The 14,577-nt window shown below is 39.4% G+C and overlaps 1 protein-coding gene across 1 annotated transcript; it reads right to left on the bottom strand.

Annotated features, from left to right (window-relative positions):
* Positions 1-543: 543 nt before the first annotated feature.
* LOC145398387 (ornithine decarboxylase-like) lies at positions 544-13,905 on the bottom strand. The gene is made up of 5 exons (XM_080271263.1): positions 13,882-13,905; positions 13,303-13,452; positions 8,273-8,464; positions 5,546-5,757; positions 544-670 (listed from the first exon to the last, which is right to left on the bottom strand). Exons 1-5 carry the CDS (start codon positions 13,903-13,905, stop codon positions 544-546), a joined length of 705 nt encoding a protein of 234 aa, XP_080127389.1.
* Positions 13,906-14,577: the final 672 nt, after the last annotated feature.

Here is a 14,577-nt window from a genome sequence, read left to right as displayed (position 1 = left end):
TGCAACGTCAGTGCTGAGTAATCTGACTCAGAACAGTTACACAAATTCCCAGATTACAGGGCAAAGACATATGTTCGACCCAAGAACTCAAACACTTTTCTCTCAAATTATACCAAACTTGGTGGAAGGATTAAAGGTTAGGCATGGATGAAGATATTCAGTTTTGATAACAATAGGTCATAGGTGAATGTCTCAGAGCTAGGTCGACTCAAGCCATTTTGTTTCAAACTGGGCCAAATACTTCTGAAGGGTTTTGCATCAGGTAAGTATGATATTTGAATGTTGGATATAATTGGTCAAACATCATGGTCACAGGGTAAAGTCAATTTTTCAGCTCTCAGTCCAGCTGTGCAGTTGTAGGTGGCAGGTATTACACTTTCTGAATGCTCCTTGGTTGTTGAATTAGTACTTTCAAATTTGAAAACAATTATTTTAACAGCTAATCATCTCTTATAGAAGCTTACTTGTGTAAATTTTATGTTAGTGAATGCAATAATTCCATTGATATAAATTTTGCTGCAATTATTTTTCTTTTCTTGGCTGTCAGACAGTTAGCTTAGCAAAAATCTGATCCGTGTGAGACGTTTCAGTGATCAGCTTCCGTTCTTCCCTTGATCGAGGCCCCCGCTGACGTTGATACAGCAGCTTCAGTCGCGTTCCGATATCAGCCCTGGAATAAAGAAGGCACAATAATGAATGCAATTACGTCACTTGAAAGTTGTGGAGATTTTCCTCCTTGTGAAGCTTGTTTCACATAGTTTCCTGACACAATAAGATAAAACAACGGCTCTCCATTGTTTCCATGACATTCCTCGCTAATTAGAACCATATTCTGCTGTTTGTTGCAACGTTTTAAGTCGAATTTGGGAGATGGCCATTTAACGCTAGGTTAAAGTGGATAGAGTATAGCCCTAGGAGGGATAAGCAACAAACATTATTGGTGTGTGCCAGAGAAAATTATATATCTTGATTTACCGTTGCTACGTCCAGAAATTTCTTTACTCTTTGGGCACATTATGACCTGGGACCGAAAAGTACAGTTTCCTTTAACCCTGTTCCTTACAGTTATCATTTCTCAAGTTGAACAAAACCATCTGGGTTTGAGAGGTATCCGCCTAAAATTAGAGTGCATTAAGTGGTTAAGTTAGCGACGTGAAAGCATTATTCTAAAGTCTTGAGAGTTGGCAATCTTTTCCCAAGTGCTTACCGAATATGTCTCCAAGTCTTAATTAAAGGTAGTAAGATTGTGCAAAGGGAAGCAAGGAACATCAAACGGTCTTTCAAAACCGTTTGTTACAGAGAAATTCATAACTATGGTAGCTATCTATGAGGCGAATTAATGGATAATAAAGCATGAAGGCTCCCCACACGGTCCCCACTCACCAAACCCTGTAGCCAAGGCCGGCACGACAAATGAGGATCATCATGCAGTATAGGGAAGAATCGTCACAGATGTTTTAGTGAAAAGAGTAAATGGAGAATGATACTCTACACAGATATTATTTAGAGAGGCAAAGTGTCATTAAGTGGTAAATGAGTTTGGGTTTGTTTCAGGACAACAAGAGAGACAAATCAGTGTTTACTTATTACTCAGCAATAATTATGTTTACCGCTTGATAAGGAGTTGGTTATTTATCCAATTTCCTTGTAAATGTTGTTGCTTTATTCCAATCTGCCCTATTAGTAAACAGTTTATTTAACATGTTTGCAAATAATTTCTTTTAAAAGGTTTCCTTCTCCTCACTGGAAACGTTCGACAATAATCTAAAAGGCATTATCTTTAATATAATTGGACCAGAAAATTCTGAAGTGCTTATTGCCTGCCCGTTTATCATTAATTAATACACACACACACACACACACACACACACACACACACACACACACACACACAGATCCTGAAAAGTAGCTTGCCGATATATATGAAACAAAAAGTATATAGCAAATGTATAATCCCAGCTATAACATACGGTTGTGAGACCTGAAAACTAGTAAAATCGACGGAAAATGAACTAATTTCTTCTCATACAGCAATGGAAAGGTCAGTGTTGGGAATATCTTTAAGAGATAGGAAAAGATCACCTTGGGTGAGGGAACAGGCTAAAGTCGAAGACATTATAGAAATCATAAGAGAACAGAAATGTAGGTGGGTAGAACATGTCGCAAGAATAATGGATAACCAATGGAGCAAATGGCTGACTGACTGGGCACCAGGAGATTGTACGCGTTGCAGAAAAAGGTGAGACAGTAGATGGAGAGATGAGATTGATAAGTTTGCCGGCAAAACGTGGCAGAGATTGGCTCAGTCAAGGAATTCGTGTAAAAGGTTGGGAGAGGCCTTTGTTTTGCAGTGGACCTGCAGTGGCTGCTGGTGCTGATGGTGTGTGTGTGTGTGTGTGTGTGTATATATATATATATATATATATATATATATATATATATATATATTTCGTTTTCGTTTTCGTTTTCGTTTTTAAACGCTCCAACATGCTTGCATGTGTCGGCCTTGGTCACCTAATGGCGGCTCTCCACGCTGCACGATCCATTGCAGCCTCCTTGTTCAGTCCCTTAACCCTAAGGTCATACTTAATGACCTCGTCCCATGTCTTTCTCGGTCTACCCCTCATAACCCCACCCCCAGTATTAACACTTCTCGCCTTCCTCATCCAATTATCATCCCCCATCCTCTCCACATGTCCAAACCACCTCAATCTACCTCTCCTCATCACAACACCAATGCACTCTAGTCCCATCCTACCTCACAACTCTTCCATTGTAAACCCAGCCCCTCCAGGCCTTGGACGCAGGGACGCACTGCACATTCACCTAATCATTGTCATTTCTGTACGTCTGAGCCGGCGAATATCTTCCTCCTTCACTGCCCAGGTCTCACTGCCATACAGCATTACACTCCTAACACATGCTGCATACAAAGACCCCTTAGCACGTAGGGAAAGCTCTCTCTCTCTCTCTCTCTCTCTCTCTCTCTCTCTCTCTCTGTATATATATATATATATATATATATATATATATATATATATATATATATATATATATATATATATATATATATATATGTACAGGGTGTCCCAAAAAAATGTACTTGCACTTTGACTGCCCGTTACTCATACAAGTTTTTTTTGTTTTTGTTTTATGTGCAACTAACGTGAAATAATGGCAGATGTACGACTAACTTTTGAAGAAAGAAAATTTGTCATAAAGTGCTACTGGAAGTACGAAAACGTCACGGAAGGACAAAGACAATTTAGAAGACAGTTTCACAGAGATCCACCAACTGTCTTCTAAATTGTCTTTGCCCTTCCGTGACGTTTTCGTACTTCCAGTAGCACTTTATGACAAATTTTCTTTCTTCAAAAGTTAGTCGTACATCTGCCATTATTTCACGTTAGTTGCACCTGAAACAAACAAACAAACAAAAAAATTGAGTAATGGGCAGTCAAGGAGTGGGTACATTTTTTTGGGACACCCTGTATATATATATATATATATATATATATATATATATATATATATATATATATATATATATATATATATATATCTGAATACCTATCTATCTATCTATCTATATATATATATATATATATATATATATATATATATATATATATCATCATCATCATCAGATTAAGAATTGCTTGTGAGTGTATTTGTAATTTGGAGTGGCTTTGTTTGTGTGTGTATACTGTGAACCAAGTGTAATCGACCTGCCTTAAGCCGACTGGGTGCAAGCATACTAGTATGCAACACTGGTTCGACCACAGCACCCATTATATCTGCCAAAGCGGTCAGTGGCTCGGTGAACGCTTCCAAAAGTTTTTTTATTTTTTTTACGACTCTGGCGGGAGGCAAACCCACGTCCACCAGCGTGCGAGACGCACACTGTAGCACTGTACCACAGAGGCTCATATATATATATATATATATATATATATGCATCCCTGAAGGTGCCACAGGAAATGATTGATTGATTGATATATATATATATATATATATATATATATATATATATATATATATATATATATATATATATATGTATATGTATATATACATAAAATCACGCGCGAAAATTGAAAATTGTGCAAATTAGGAACCTTGCAATTGCACGACGTACCAGTACGTCGCCGTGACTGGCAAATGCAAATCTTTGCAACGTACCCATACGTCGATGGGACGGGGCGGGTTAAAGTGAGGCTAATCTCCCTTTACAATAACGTTTTTCCACTGAATGAGCTGTGGGTGTTATGATAATGCTGGCAGCAATATCCTACAAACTAAACAATACATAGCTGGCAACAACACACCAGCCCCTCTCCTCCCTCCCTACTCTCTCGCAAGCCATAAAATTTGAATTTAATCCTCAATTTACAGGCGACTTGTGCAAAAGAATTACAGGAATACATGACAATGTTAAAGAATCAATAGACTACGTAAAGTTTCTTCTTAAAACTAGTTTGTACTGATAGGATATGGGATTTTCATGTACAGTACAGTATAAGCTAATAATACTCGTCTCCCATCGCCCTGCAAAGCTCTCACCCAATGGCACATGCCAACCACGAAACTTTTACACTTAAGCAGCCGAATGCTGGGTACTGAAGTGGGGTCACAGAGACTATATGTTATAGAACAAAATATACTCAAAATTACATGATAGATCATTGGTTTAGGTTTTTGTCATACGTTGTGTTACACCCTATATATATATATATATATATATATATATATATATATATATATATATATATATATATATATATATATATATATATATATATATATATTGGCTTTAATACTGTTTTCTAGTGGCCAGTTTGTACGTCATATGCGTGACATAAATACGCAGCACATCTTACTCATGAGTACATATTTGGAAGGCTTTTTAGACAGTATTGTAAGGTGAGAACATATTGAAACTGTGTTCTAATGATTTTGTTTGTGAGTGACAAACTCCGTATATGAATGTGAGGGAATGTCAATAGGGTGTCGGCTTGTGGGAACATACGAAACACATAATGTATGATCAATGGGTAGAACGTGTGCCTTCCAGAAGTGGCAGGCGCACTTTCTACCAGTTCTACCACCTAAGGCTCCTGCATATGTAGTGAACAATGTTTATGAGCAGAGATTTAGTGATAAATAGCGGTATGAATACTATTTAGCGAAGGAGTGCTAGTGGTGCAAAATATACACTCAGCCTCAGCTGGCGGGGCATTATCATCCTATTCATTCTTGCCATAATGCATGCATGAAAAAGGTATGAATGCACTGACACTTAAGTACCCTGCTAGTCGGCTTATTCAGTGATACTGGATCATAAAAGCTATAATGAGATGTAAATCTTTAAATACATTTATTGCTGGCTAAAATTTTAACACCGGTTTGTATATAACAAATGAAAGTGTATACTTACTTGGCTTATGGTAGGGTCTTATTCAGTCACTGGAATGGGCACGTTTGGTTTAATCAGACAGTTATGCAGGCTATATAATGACCTAGACAGTACAGCAGCATTTCATACCAAGTGTCCTTGGAGGCGACGCGGTACACATGCGGCAGAGGGAAGCCACAGAATTCTGATGCCATAGAGAGTGTGTAGGCACCCATGTTGAACCACACGAGCCGGTCGCCCACCCTCAGGTCATTTGGCAGCGCCACACATTTAACCAGCACGTCCATTGCTGCACAGCTATCTCCCCACACATCGCACTCCACCTCGCTCCCGTTCTCGGCCTGTAATTGCAAGAGTTGGTCTTGTCATTACTATACTTCATCTGTCTTAACTCGGTGAATACTTTTATTCCATAGCTCAGCAGGAATATCAGACAAAACAGCAATACCTCTGCGTCAGTCGGGCCCGTTGCCACTACGTCCAGGAGTTTTTCACATCACTAGGAACAGATTAAAGTTAAATGCACCTTTTGTCCCACTCAACCCCACACTTTTAAGCTGAAGAGTTACCCATGTAATATCTAACAACACTAGGGTCTGGAGTCACAAAAAAACACATCATCAATTCCCTGTCCTGGCATTTTTTTTTTTTTTTTTATGGAATTACAAGTTAAACTGGATGACTCTTCACTCCTCTTTCCTTTCTCATTCTGAGAAACAAAATTACTCGTAATATTAGTCCTTCGTATTTATGTTTTCTACTTGTCAAAAAAAAAAAAAAAGGAAAGAAACATGGTAATATTTTGCACTCTCCAGTTTCTTCCTCAAAAAGTAAATAATATAATCTCATTTGCGACAGGAAAAATCTCTTAGTTATCTGTGACCTAACACCTGAATCCTTAAGGGGTGGCCATAAACTCATCGCATCATGTCACTGTGTCCTCTGTTATCTGACTGCCTTCAGTCCAAGTCAAACACCACTCTCTTACAGAACCGACCATTCAAATCCATACGTCTATAATATTCTCGGTTTTTCCCTCCCCTCTTCCCCTTCACCCCACTCACATAACCCCATCCGTCTGTCTTCCTCCATCCTCTCCATATGGTAAACCATCCCGGAACTGCCTCCTACTGCTTTGTAACACATCCACATCATCATCATCATAACACTCCTTCACTTCCTCATTTGTCTGTCTCAGTCTCCACTTAACATCACACGCTCGTTTCGGATAACTAATATCCTTTGCTTTACTCCTGATCTGCGGCTTTCAAGCAAGTTGACTAATTCACCTCTATACCTTAAAGACGGGATAATAATGCTGCCATGCAGTAACCCTTTTCAAATACCGACCCCCCCTTCTCGTTAAACTTTCCTTTTCTCTTTTTAGTAAACAAGTAACCTGTCTTCCCTACTGTAGACTAACAATTCATGCACCACTTGTGTGCAGTCTGGTGAATCATTCTGCCACTTGCCATTGTACTGAGAGGGTCGAGTCTGAATTTCTGATTTTTTTTTTTCTTTGTTCGTGCACGTGACTTCACTGATTTTCGTCCTCAAACCACTATGGCAGATTTTAATGAACAGAGAGTGAGCATTATTTATTATTTCTCCTTTGGAAAACCGAGGCTGAGGCAGTGACATATATATATATATATATATATATATATATATATATATATATATATATATATATATATATGTGTGTGTGTGTGTGTGTGTGTGTGTGTGTGTGTGTGTGTGTGTGTATCAAATTCTGCAGAGCATGTTATTTTGTGTATATTATATTTTTACTTTTATTGCGTGCACAGGTTTACCTTAACCTACTCAGCTTAATAAAGTCTTCTGGCGTCAGTTTCTTCAGTTCACCAATAGTTCACGTAGCCTGAACCATGTCCGACATGTTTACCCAAATGATTAATAGATATGATTCACTGAAATTATGTGTTTTACTGCTACTCCCGTCGAATTTAACATCGATGTACTGTGCATACACATAATTTTGTACCAAATACTAGCCTTTTATTAAGAAGGAATGTCAAACACTGTGATCAAATGGTGATAACCGGGTTTGCCAGGCCATTCATACCCCTGAAGCTACGATATAAACACACTGCTGCCACATATGCCACAAAGCGCCAGGCACTGTGCCTGGCATCTGTGCTGATAAATGTACTTCTCACCAAGCTTCTAGGGGCGCGTCCACACGTGTACTCGAACATATGTTGGCAACACAGCTGGCAACATGTTCGGGAACATGTTTGCAGCAGTATTTGGACAGATGTATGCAAACATATTTCAGTGCAGCTTCGAACACTGGCAGCAGAGATGATGGGATAAGTGTGTCCATACGAAGCAGCTGAGACTTATCATGATGTTGCCAACATGATCTGGACGCTGCTGTACCCAACATGTTTGCAGCGTGTTCGTTACTGTGTTGCTTACATGTTACCAACACTTGTTTGAGCACTCGTGTGGACGCGCACTGATACGTCGCTTAATTTGCCATACTGTGCATCACAGAGCCTTTTCTGTAAACACCCTGCCGCGGCAAGAGCGCACTGCAGTTAGTGAACACAGCGATGTTTGCCAGCAACTGGCTGGGAATCCTTGACTTGTAATTAGCATTACACTTGAAATATAACATCAAAGCATAGTGCGACATAACATCAAAATTTTCCTGAACCCTGCCTTCCCAGTCACAAGAAACGCAGTTCATATACATATGCACCCTTTGCATACAGGAAAACAATAGTAGAGTAACTGGCATCAGTTCACCAGAATATCATATAATTAAAATGCTTAACCCAAAAGCCTGACGTCTTTGCCTTTCTGTTATTAAAGAGTATTATATCTTACCTTAAGGGGTCGTGGATGACTGAGAGTGTAAATCATAAAGAAATGTTTGAATGATATGAAGACACTGTCGTCCGTGATGTATTTGATGCTTGTGATTTGCCCTTTTTCATTTTTGTGATCCTTCCTGCCAGTGACGGTGGTGGTCAGTGTAAAGCTTGCCGTTGCAACATACCTCCCAGGCTCCGCTATGACCTGATGCAGTTTCAGAACATTATTTTAATCATGAGTTGTAATGAATTACATTTAACTTAAAATAGAGTCTGAGTTGACAATTTTACTTGCTGTATGATTTAATAGGCACATTTCTGCAAATAAATGGAAAAAGGACCCATATCTGTGTTGTGAGTAGATGTGAATGCAATCTGTAGACATTTTCTGTGTCATCTAACTGAAGAAATGGAAAGAGGAGAATTCAGAATCTGATGTTAGAAAAACTGATGAAAACATGTAGCGCCACCCATATCCCAAATCCACATCGCTAACCCCTACACAGTACCAGGACCACTAGCTGGTCGCTTACCCAGCACTGGGGATTAGAGGTAGTCAAGGTGCCGTTGTATTTGTTATCACCACAGAGAAAAACTGCTGTCCAATGAAGACTGCTCAAGTCACTGTAATGTGAAAGTTTTGGTCCAACAGGTGTGAGGGCATCATGGTAAGGGTACGATGGTGAAGAGGCGGTGATAGAGATGGTGATGTGGCTATAAGGGTGATGGTGTGGTAGTAGGGGTGGTGTGGGATGGCATGTCTGAAGTGAGACTGGTTGAAGTGTGTGGTGGGACGGAGCTGGTGTAGTGTGTGCCGGCATGATATGAAGGTCCAGCACACAGAAACACAGTTAACAATCGGCACTAGTCACATACCATGCACTTCTTGTTTACTCCTCTTTCTTCTATGACCATACTGCAAAGGCGTCACTATACTGTGTGTGTGGACTTGTTCGTTTTTATTTTATTTTTTTATGTGATTCCCGCCTCCAGAGAATAAGTGAGGCAAGTCTCTTTGCAGCCAAAGGAGGAGGAGGAGGAGCCAGAGGAGGACGGAATCTAATTGAAATATCTGCTTAATTACACACACACACACACACACACACACACACACACACACACACACACACACACATACACACACACACACACACACACACACACACACACACACACACACATATATATATATATATATATATATATATATATATATATATATATATATATATATATATATATATATATATATATATATATATATATATATGAAATATATGAAGGGTGAGGGGTAACAAATATGCTGTGACAGAAATGGACCTTGCTAGAGGGGAACAAGTCAACAGTGACAGCAGTGGAAATGAGCTACTTCAGAGGAGCATGTGGAGTGACATGGAGGGACAAGTTGACGAATGAAGAAGTGAAGGAACGTTGTGGGGTGGATGTGGATGTGGTTGAGAGAATTAGGAGAAATACACTGAGGTGGGTTGGACATGTGGAGAGAATGGAGAATGAACGACTGACTAAGAGGGTGTATGTAGGTGAGGTGGAGGGAGAGAAAGGGAGGAAAAGACCGAGGATGAGGTGGAGAGATGGAGTTGAGAGGTATATGAGAGAGGGGGGAGTGAGTTGGGGGGAGGGTAGGCAAATGGTGGATGACAGAGCGACTTGGAGGCGTTTTGTCTGCGGCCACCCTTGGCGGGATTAGGGCGTCGGACTATATATAGATAAATAGATAGGAATCTTTTTACTTACATTTCCTGTGAGCTCTGTATTTCATAGACTTCTCCTAAGGAGTGAGACTACACAGATACGAAGGGCATGTTAGCTGTGTGTTTGTGTACCTATGTGGAAATGCAAGCATTCGTTGCATGTTTTTTTTTTTTTTTTTTCAGGTAGATGCCCTCATGTTACTGGGCAGGTGTATATTAATGTATTAATGCAAATCTGTGAAGAAAGTCTTCGTGTTATTAAGTATTTGCGTGCTTTTCATTTATGTTCACAATGCCATACAAGTCTACAAATTATTTTTTTACTTCTCTAATGGCCTGTGGCATATATTTTAAGAGATGCCACAGATCTACAGCATGCCTCTTACGAGCGAGATTTTCAACTTCACGCATCAAAGTCTGGAGGGGATCAGCGTCACATAAATTTTGTGGTATATGACGTTAAGGATAGTCTCTTATCCCTGCCCTTAGGGTTGAGCCCAAAAACAAAAAGTAATAGCTATTATGAACGAACTTTTTTACGGTTCCTGACACATTTACAGTGACGTTAGTACCAGATGATGGCTTAAACCTGTGTGAAAAAAACAAACTGATATTCAAGTTAAAAATAAGTACAGGCCTGACAGTGGCTATAGGCAGGAAAAGAGGGACGAGATAAATTATCGAAAATACACATCATGCACATGTTACTGAATACTGAGCTAATAGGCAACTTATACAAGCTTCGACAGTATCACTGGCGATCCAAAAGGGCAATAGAAACTCCGGCTCAGACAGGTGCCAGTTTCCTACCAAATGGGAAACTTTCAACCACAAGTATTCCATAACTGTGGTGAGCTGAGCAGAACTATTTCATGACTACATGTGCCATACCATTTACAAAGTGTTGGTAAACATCAGAACGCATTTCATGTTGGTCGCTGAACTTGTTAGGTAACCGAACCATGAGAAACAGAAATACCATTCCCAGTCTTAGTCAACAAGTTAACCATTGAGAGAAACAGGAACCACATCCTCTGTGATATGGATTGTTTTAAGTGAAAGTATAGAAAGAAAGGATATTCATGGTCATCACGATCCTCTCCCGCTTAAACATTGTCAGCATTCATGGAATTCGTGAGCTGTTTTATTTCTCCCGTGAACTCTAGAGAAAGTTAAAAACCCACTCAATATAGTTGCCTACTACAGGAAATCCCGAACAAGCAAACGACAGACATCCTAATCCTTGTCTATCGAAACAGCCATTTTTGTATCAATTCTCGTTAGGTGACATATCAAACCTGAATTCTCGATATAGAGGTTAATATCTAACTGACTTTTTCGGCAGTGTAAGGTTATCAGTTCCAGGCAACAAATACAGCTAAACAAGCCCTCAGTCTATCGACACGAACGGCAGCCGGAGGATGTGTTTTAGATATGATTTTCAGCCGTGATTATTGAGTTACTGTACACTGTAGGAGCTCAGTTGCTGGCAGTGTGTTTGTTTAGTCTTCTGCTGACTTTATTATGGCTGTATGTTATCACTGGTTGGGTAAGGTCACCAAGTAAATCTCTATCTCTGGAAGTTTTGGTAAGGTCACCAAGTAAATCTCTATCTCTGCGAGTTTTATTTATTTATTTATTTATTTGTTGCTGTTGTTTTGTCAATTAGTAGTTGATCCAGGATGTCAGACCACAACAAAGGTAAAAATTTAGGGGGTCGTGTTACTCTACAATGTATAACTGCTGTTGCAGGTATTGTGCTGTTTATAGTGCCAATTGCATCATTATTTGTAGAGCCTGTACTAAAACAGATATTTAATTAATACAATATGGCGATGTGATGGGGTTGGGTAAATCATGAAAGAGTAAACCGCTATGGCTGCTTTCTCATTTTTATGTATCCCTTTTCATGACATAAGCCTTTTGGATAAACGGAGACTCCTGTGTACAGAAAAAAGCATTAGGTTGATTACTAAGTGTTGGGTTACCCACAGGTAACATTATATTCAGTAACTGTTGTTGTTGTTGTTGTTACTGAGCAGCAACAGTCTGCCTGGTCAAGCAGTCTCATCAACCGCAGGCAAGCAACGGCGTCTGCAAGGACATACCATGCAGCGAAGCGATGTTCTCTCACGATTAACAACCTTTCGCCACGACGAGGTACGAGGAAAAGTATGGAGGTTTGGATCCGAGACTGATACTGCACTTGTATCTGTGCACACAGTGAACAAGAACGTCTATATAGTAGGCCCCATATCACCCGTTGCCTGGTTAATTGGTTGCCACTCAATATTGTAAATAGTTTTCTGGGTTACAGGGCACCATCAGGCTTGTTACTCAGTGTAAATCCACATAAAGTGTAAAGAAGGGTAATAAAATTGTCAGGATGGAATGGGAATAATAGGTAAATAGGAGAGTAGACACGGGAATATGTAGATAAAAGAGAAGGAAATATTACGCAGTGAGTACTTAACGGTCGCCACCAACAGCAACAACCTCATCACCAACAACAAGAACCACATCACATGATGGGATGATGGATGACCTAAACTATTCAGTGTATTAGAGAGAGAGAGAGAGAGAGAGAGAGAGAGAGAGAGAGAGAGAGAGAGAGAGAGTCCATAAGGAAATGAATCCATACTGGTTTTACCAAACTCGTTACAACTAACCATATTTTAAACACACACACACACACACACACACACACACACACACACACACACACACAGTCCATAAGGAAATGAATCCATACTGGTTTTACCACACTCGTTCCAACTAACCACATATATATTAAACAGCTTTTATGTTTCGGGCAAGAAACACACATTTTTCTTCTCAGACGAATATCTCGTAAAACCTAGTTTTCATTTAGATTTATCTATGAAACATAAGTAATCTCTTGTGTCATCTATGTCAACTACAGTGTATGTTGCCATTATTGCGATGTACATAATTTGCATGACTCTGAAGCTGATTTATTAAAATGAAATTGCGGGGAAAGAAATGCTACAGAAATATGTCAGTGACAATAGAGGGTAGATACAGATTTGAAAAACAGTACAGTTATAACTTCAAACCGTCAAGGTGTGGACACACTCTGAAAATTAAATGATTATTTCTGGAGCATGTATAACGATACACTTTCTGAACTTTGTGAGTTGCTGCTGACCACACTCTTCAACATGGAATGAAGGTTGATTAAATCTAATGTCTGTTCATTTATGAATATCAAAATTTGACTTTCGCACACTATGCCAAAATAACATTGCTGTACGTGCTTATATATGATAAAAATTCTTTGTTTTTACGTATTCTAACTCTCGTGGATTACCTTGATATCTTGTTCAGGGAAAAAGGTGGATATTGCGGAGTTGACATGCTGAGCTATGTCCTGCATTAACTGGTCGTTGTTTCCTGGGAAGCCTCCACCTATGTCCAAAAGATATGGCTGGAATCCAGACGTTCTCGCATCATCAAACACCTGTTAGGTGAACAAAACATTTGCAGTAACAGCACTGTATACATGGTGGTTTATGTACCCTATTGCATAACACAGTTCTCGTTCGTTCCTGGACTGCCCAGTCGGTGTTTGCAATATAATATGCTTCACATCATTTCCCACTTCTCATTTTCCCTTCCATTATTTAAAGTACCAGATTTTTCTTTCCACTGGGTGCATGGGAGATTAATGATGTCATGAGGCAGCTAAATGTCTACACCTTTCAAACCAGCAATCTGGGCCATCTTCATACAAAAAAGGTGTTACAATTATGTATCACTCTTTTTTCTTAGTGTTAAACTCCTGCGCCAAGCACTGAATGAATGTACACAGAAAATTCAGTATAAACGCAACAGAAAACCCAAGAGTATCAGCTGCCTATCAATATTATCCTGGCCTTTTCTCAGGTACCACATTTTTCATTATAGTCTGCATTGCGACCCGTATATTTCGCCCTCCCTCCCTGCCCCTTGTGTCATGTGATGTCAACTCAGTCTACTCTTGTGTGTGGAGAATGGGGATACTTAATGAAATAGTATATAAATATTGCGTCTATGGAGGGTACATATGCAGATATAATAAAGCATTGTAACTGTTTTGGAGAGTAGACAATGATTCAAGGAAGACCATACCTGACTGAGGTGTCCCTGCAACACACAGAATTTACTCGCTGAGACACATGGGGTGGGCAATATAGCCCACTACCCATATAAATATTACACTAAAAGCCCTATACTTTTGCCACTTGCTGCATCAGAACTAACCGAACATAAAAAGTTCCAGTATTTATATATGACTTGCTGGAAACACAATTTTGTAGCTAATGGCATACCTACGCTAACCTGAAGTGGTCAGTAACGAGGTAATAATGCTTGGTTACTTTACTCAACGTAACTACGAAATTTGAGCACTTTTGGTGTGTTTTAAATTATGAATAATTTTACTTTATTAATAATTTTTTCCAACTTTTACTTCGTTAATATTGTACAAAGCAGTGTTTGCCCATAATCACCCACCTTTAGGAAGGCAAGGTGATATAATTTTTGTTGTTGTTTTTTTGTGTGTGTGTGTGTGTGTGTGTGTGTGTGTGTGTGTGTGTGTGTATGT

Source organism: Coenobita brevimanus, chromosome 45 (assembly GCF_032717465.1).
Source record: "Coenobita brevimanus isolate Jiangsu-jjx chromosome 45, ASM3271746v2, whole genome shotgun sequence".
Lineage (NCBI taxonomy): Eukaryota > Metazoa > Arthropoda > Malacostraca > Decapoda > Coenobitidae > Coenobita > Coenobita brevimanus.
Note: the sequence above shows the minus strand (reverse complement) of the source record. Positions and strands in the feature narration are given on the sequence as shown.

Bases quoted from the DNA above. Each gene is read 5' to 3' on its own strand.
- LOC145398387 (XM_080271263.1), bottom strand. From the start codon at position 13,905: ATGCAGACTATAATGAAAAATGTG. The intron at 13,453-13,881 runs GTACCTGAGAAA...TTCACCTAACAG, and splicing joins AGACTATAATGAAAAATGTG to GTGTTTGATGATGCGAGAAC. The intron at 671-5,545 runs GTATGAAATGCT...TCTTTATTCCAG, and splicing joins GTCGCCTCCAAGGACACTTG to GGCTGATATCGGAACGCGAC.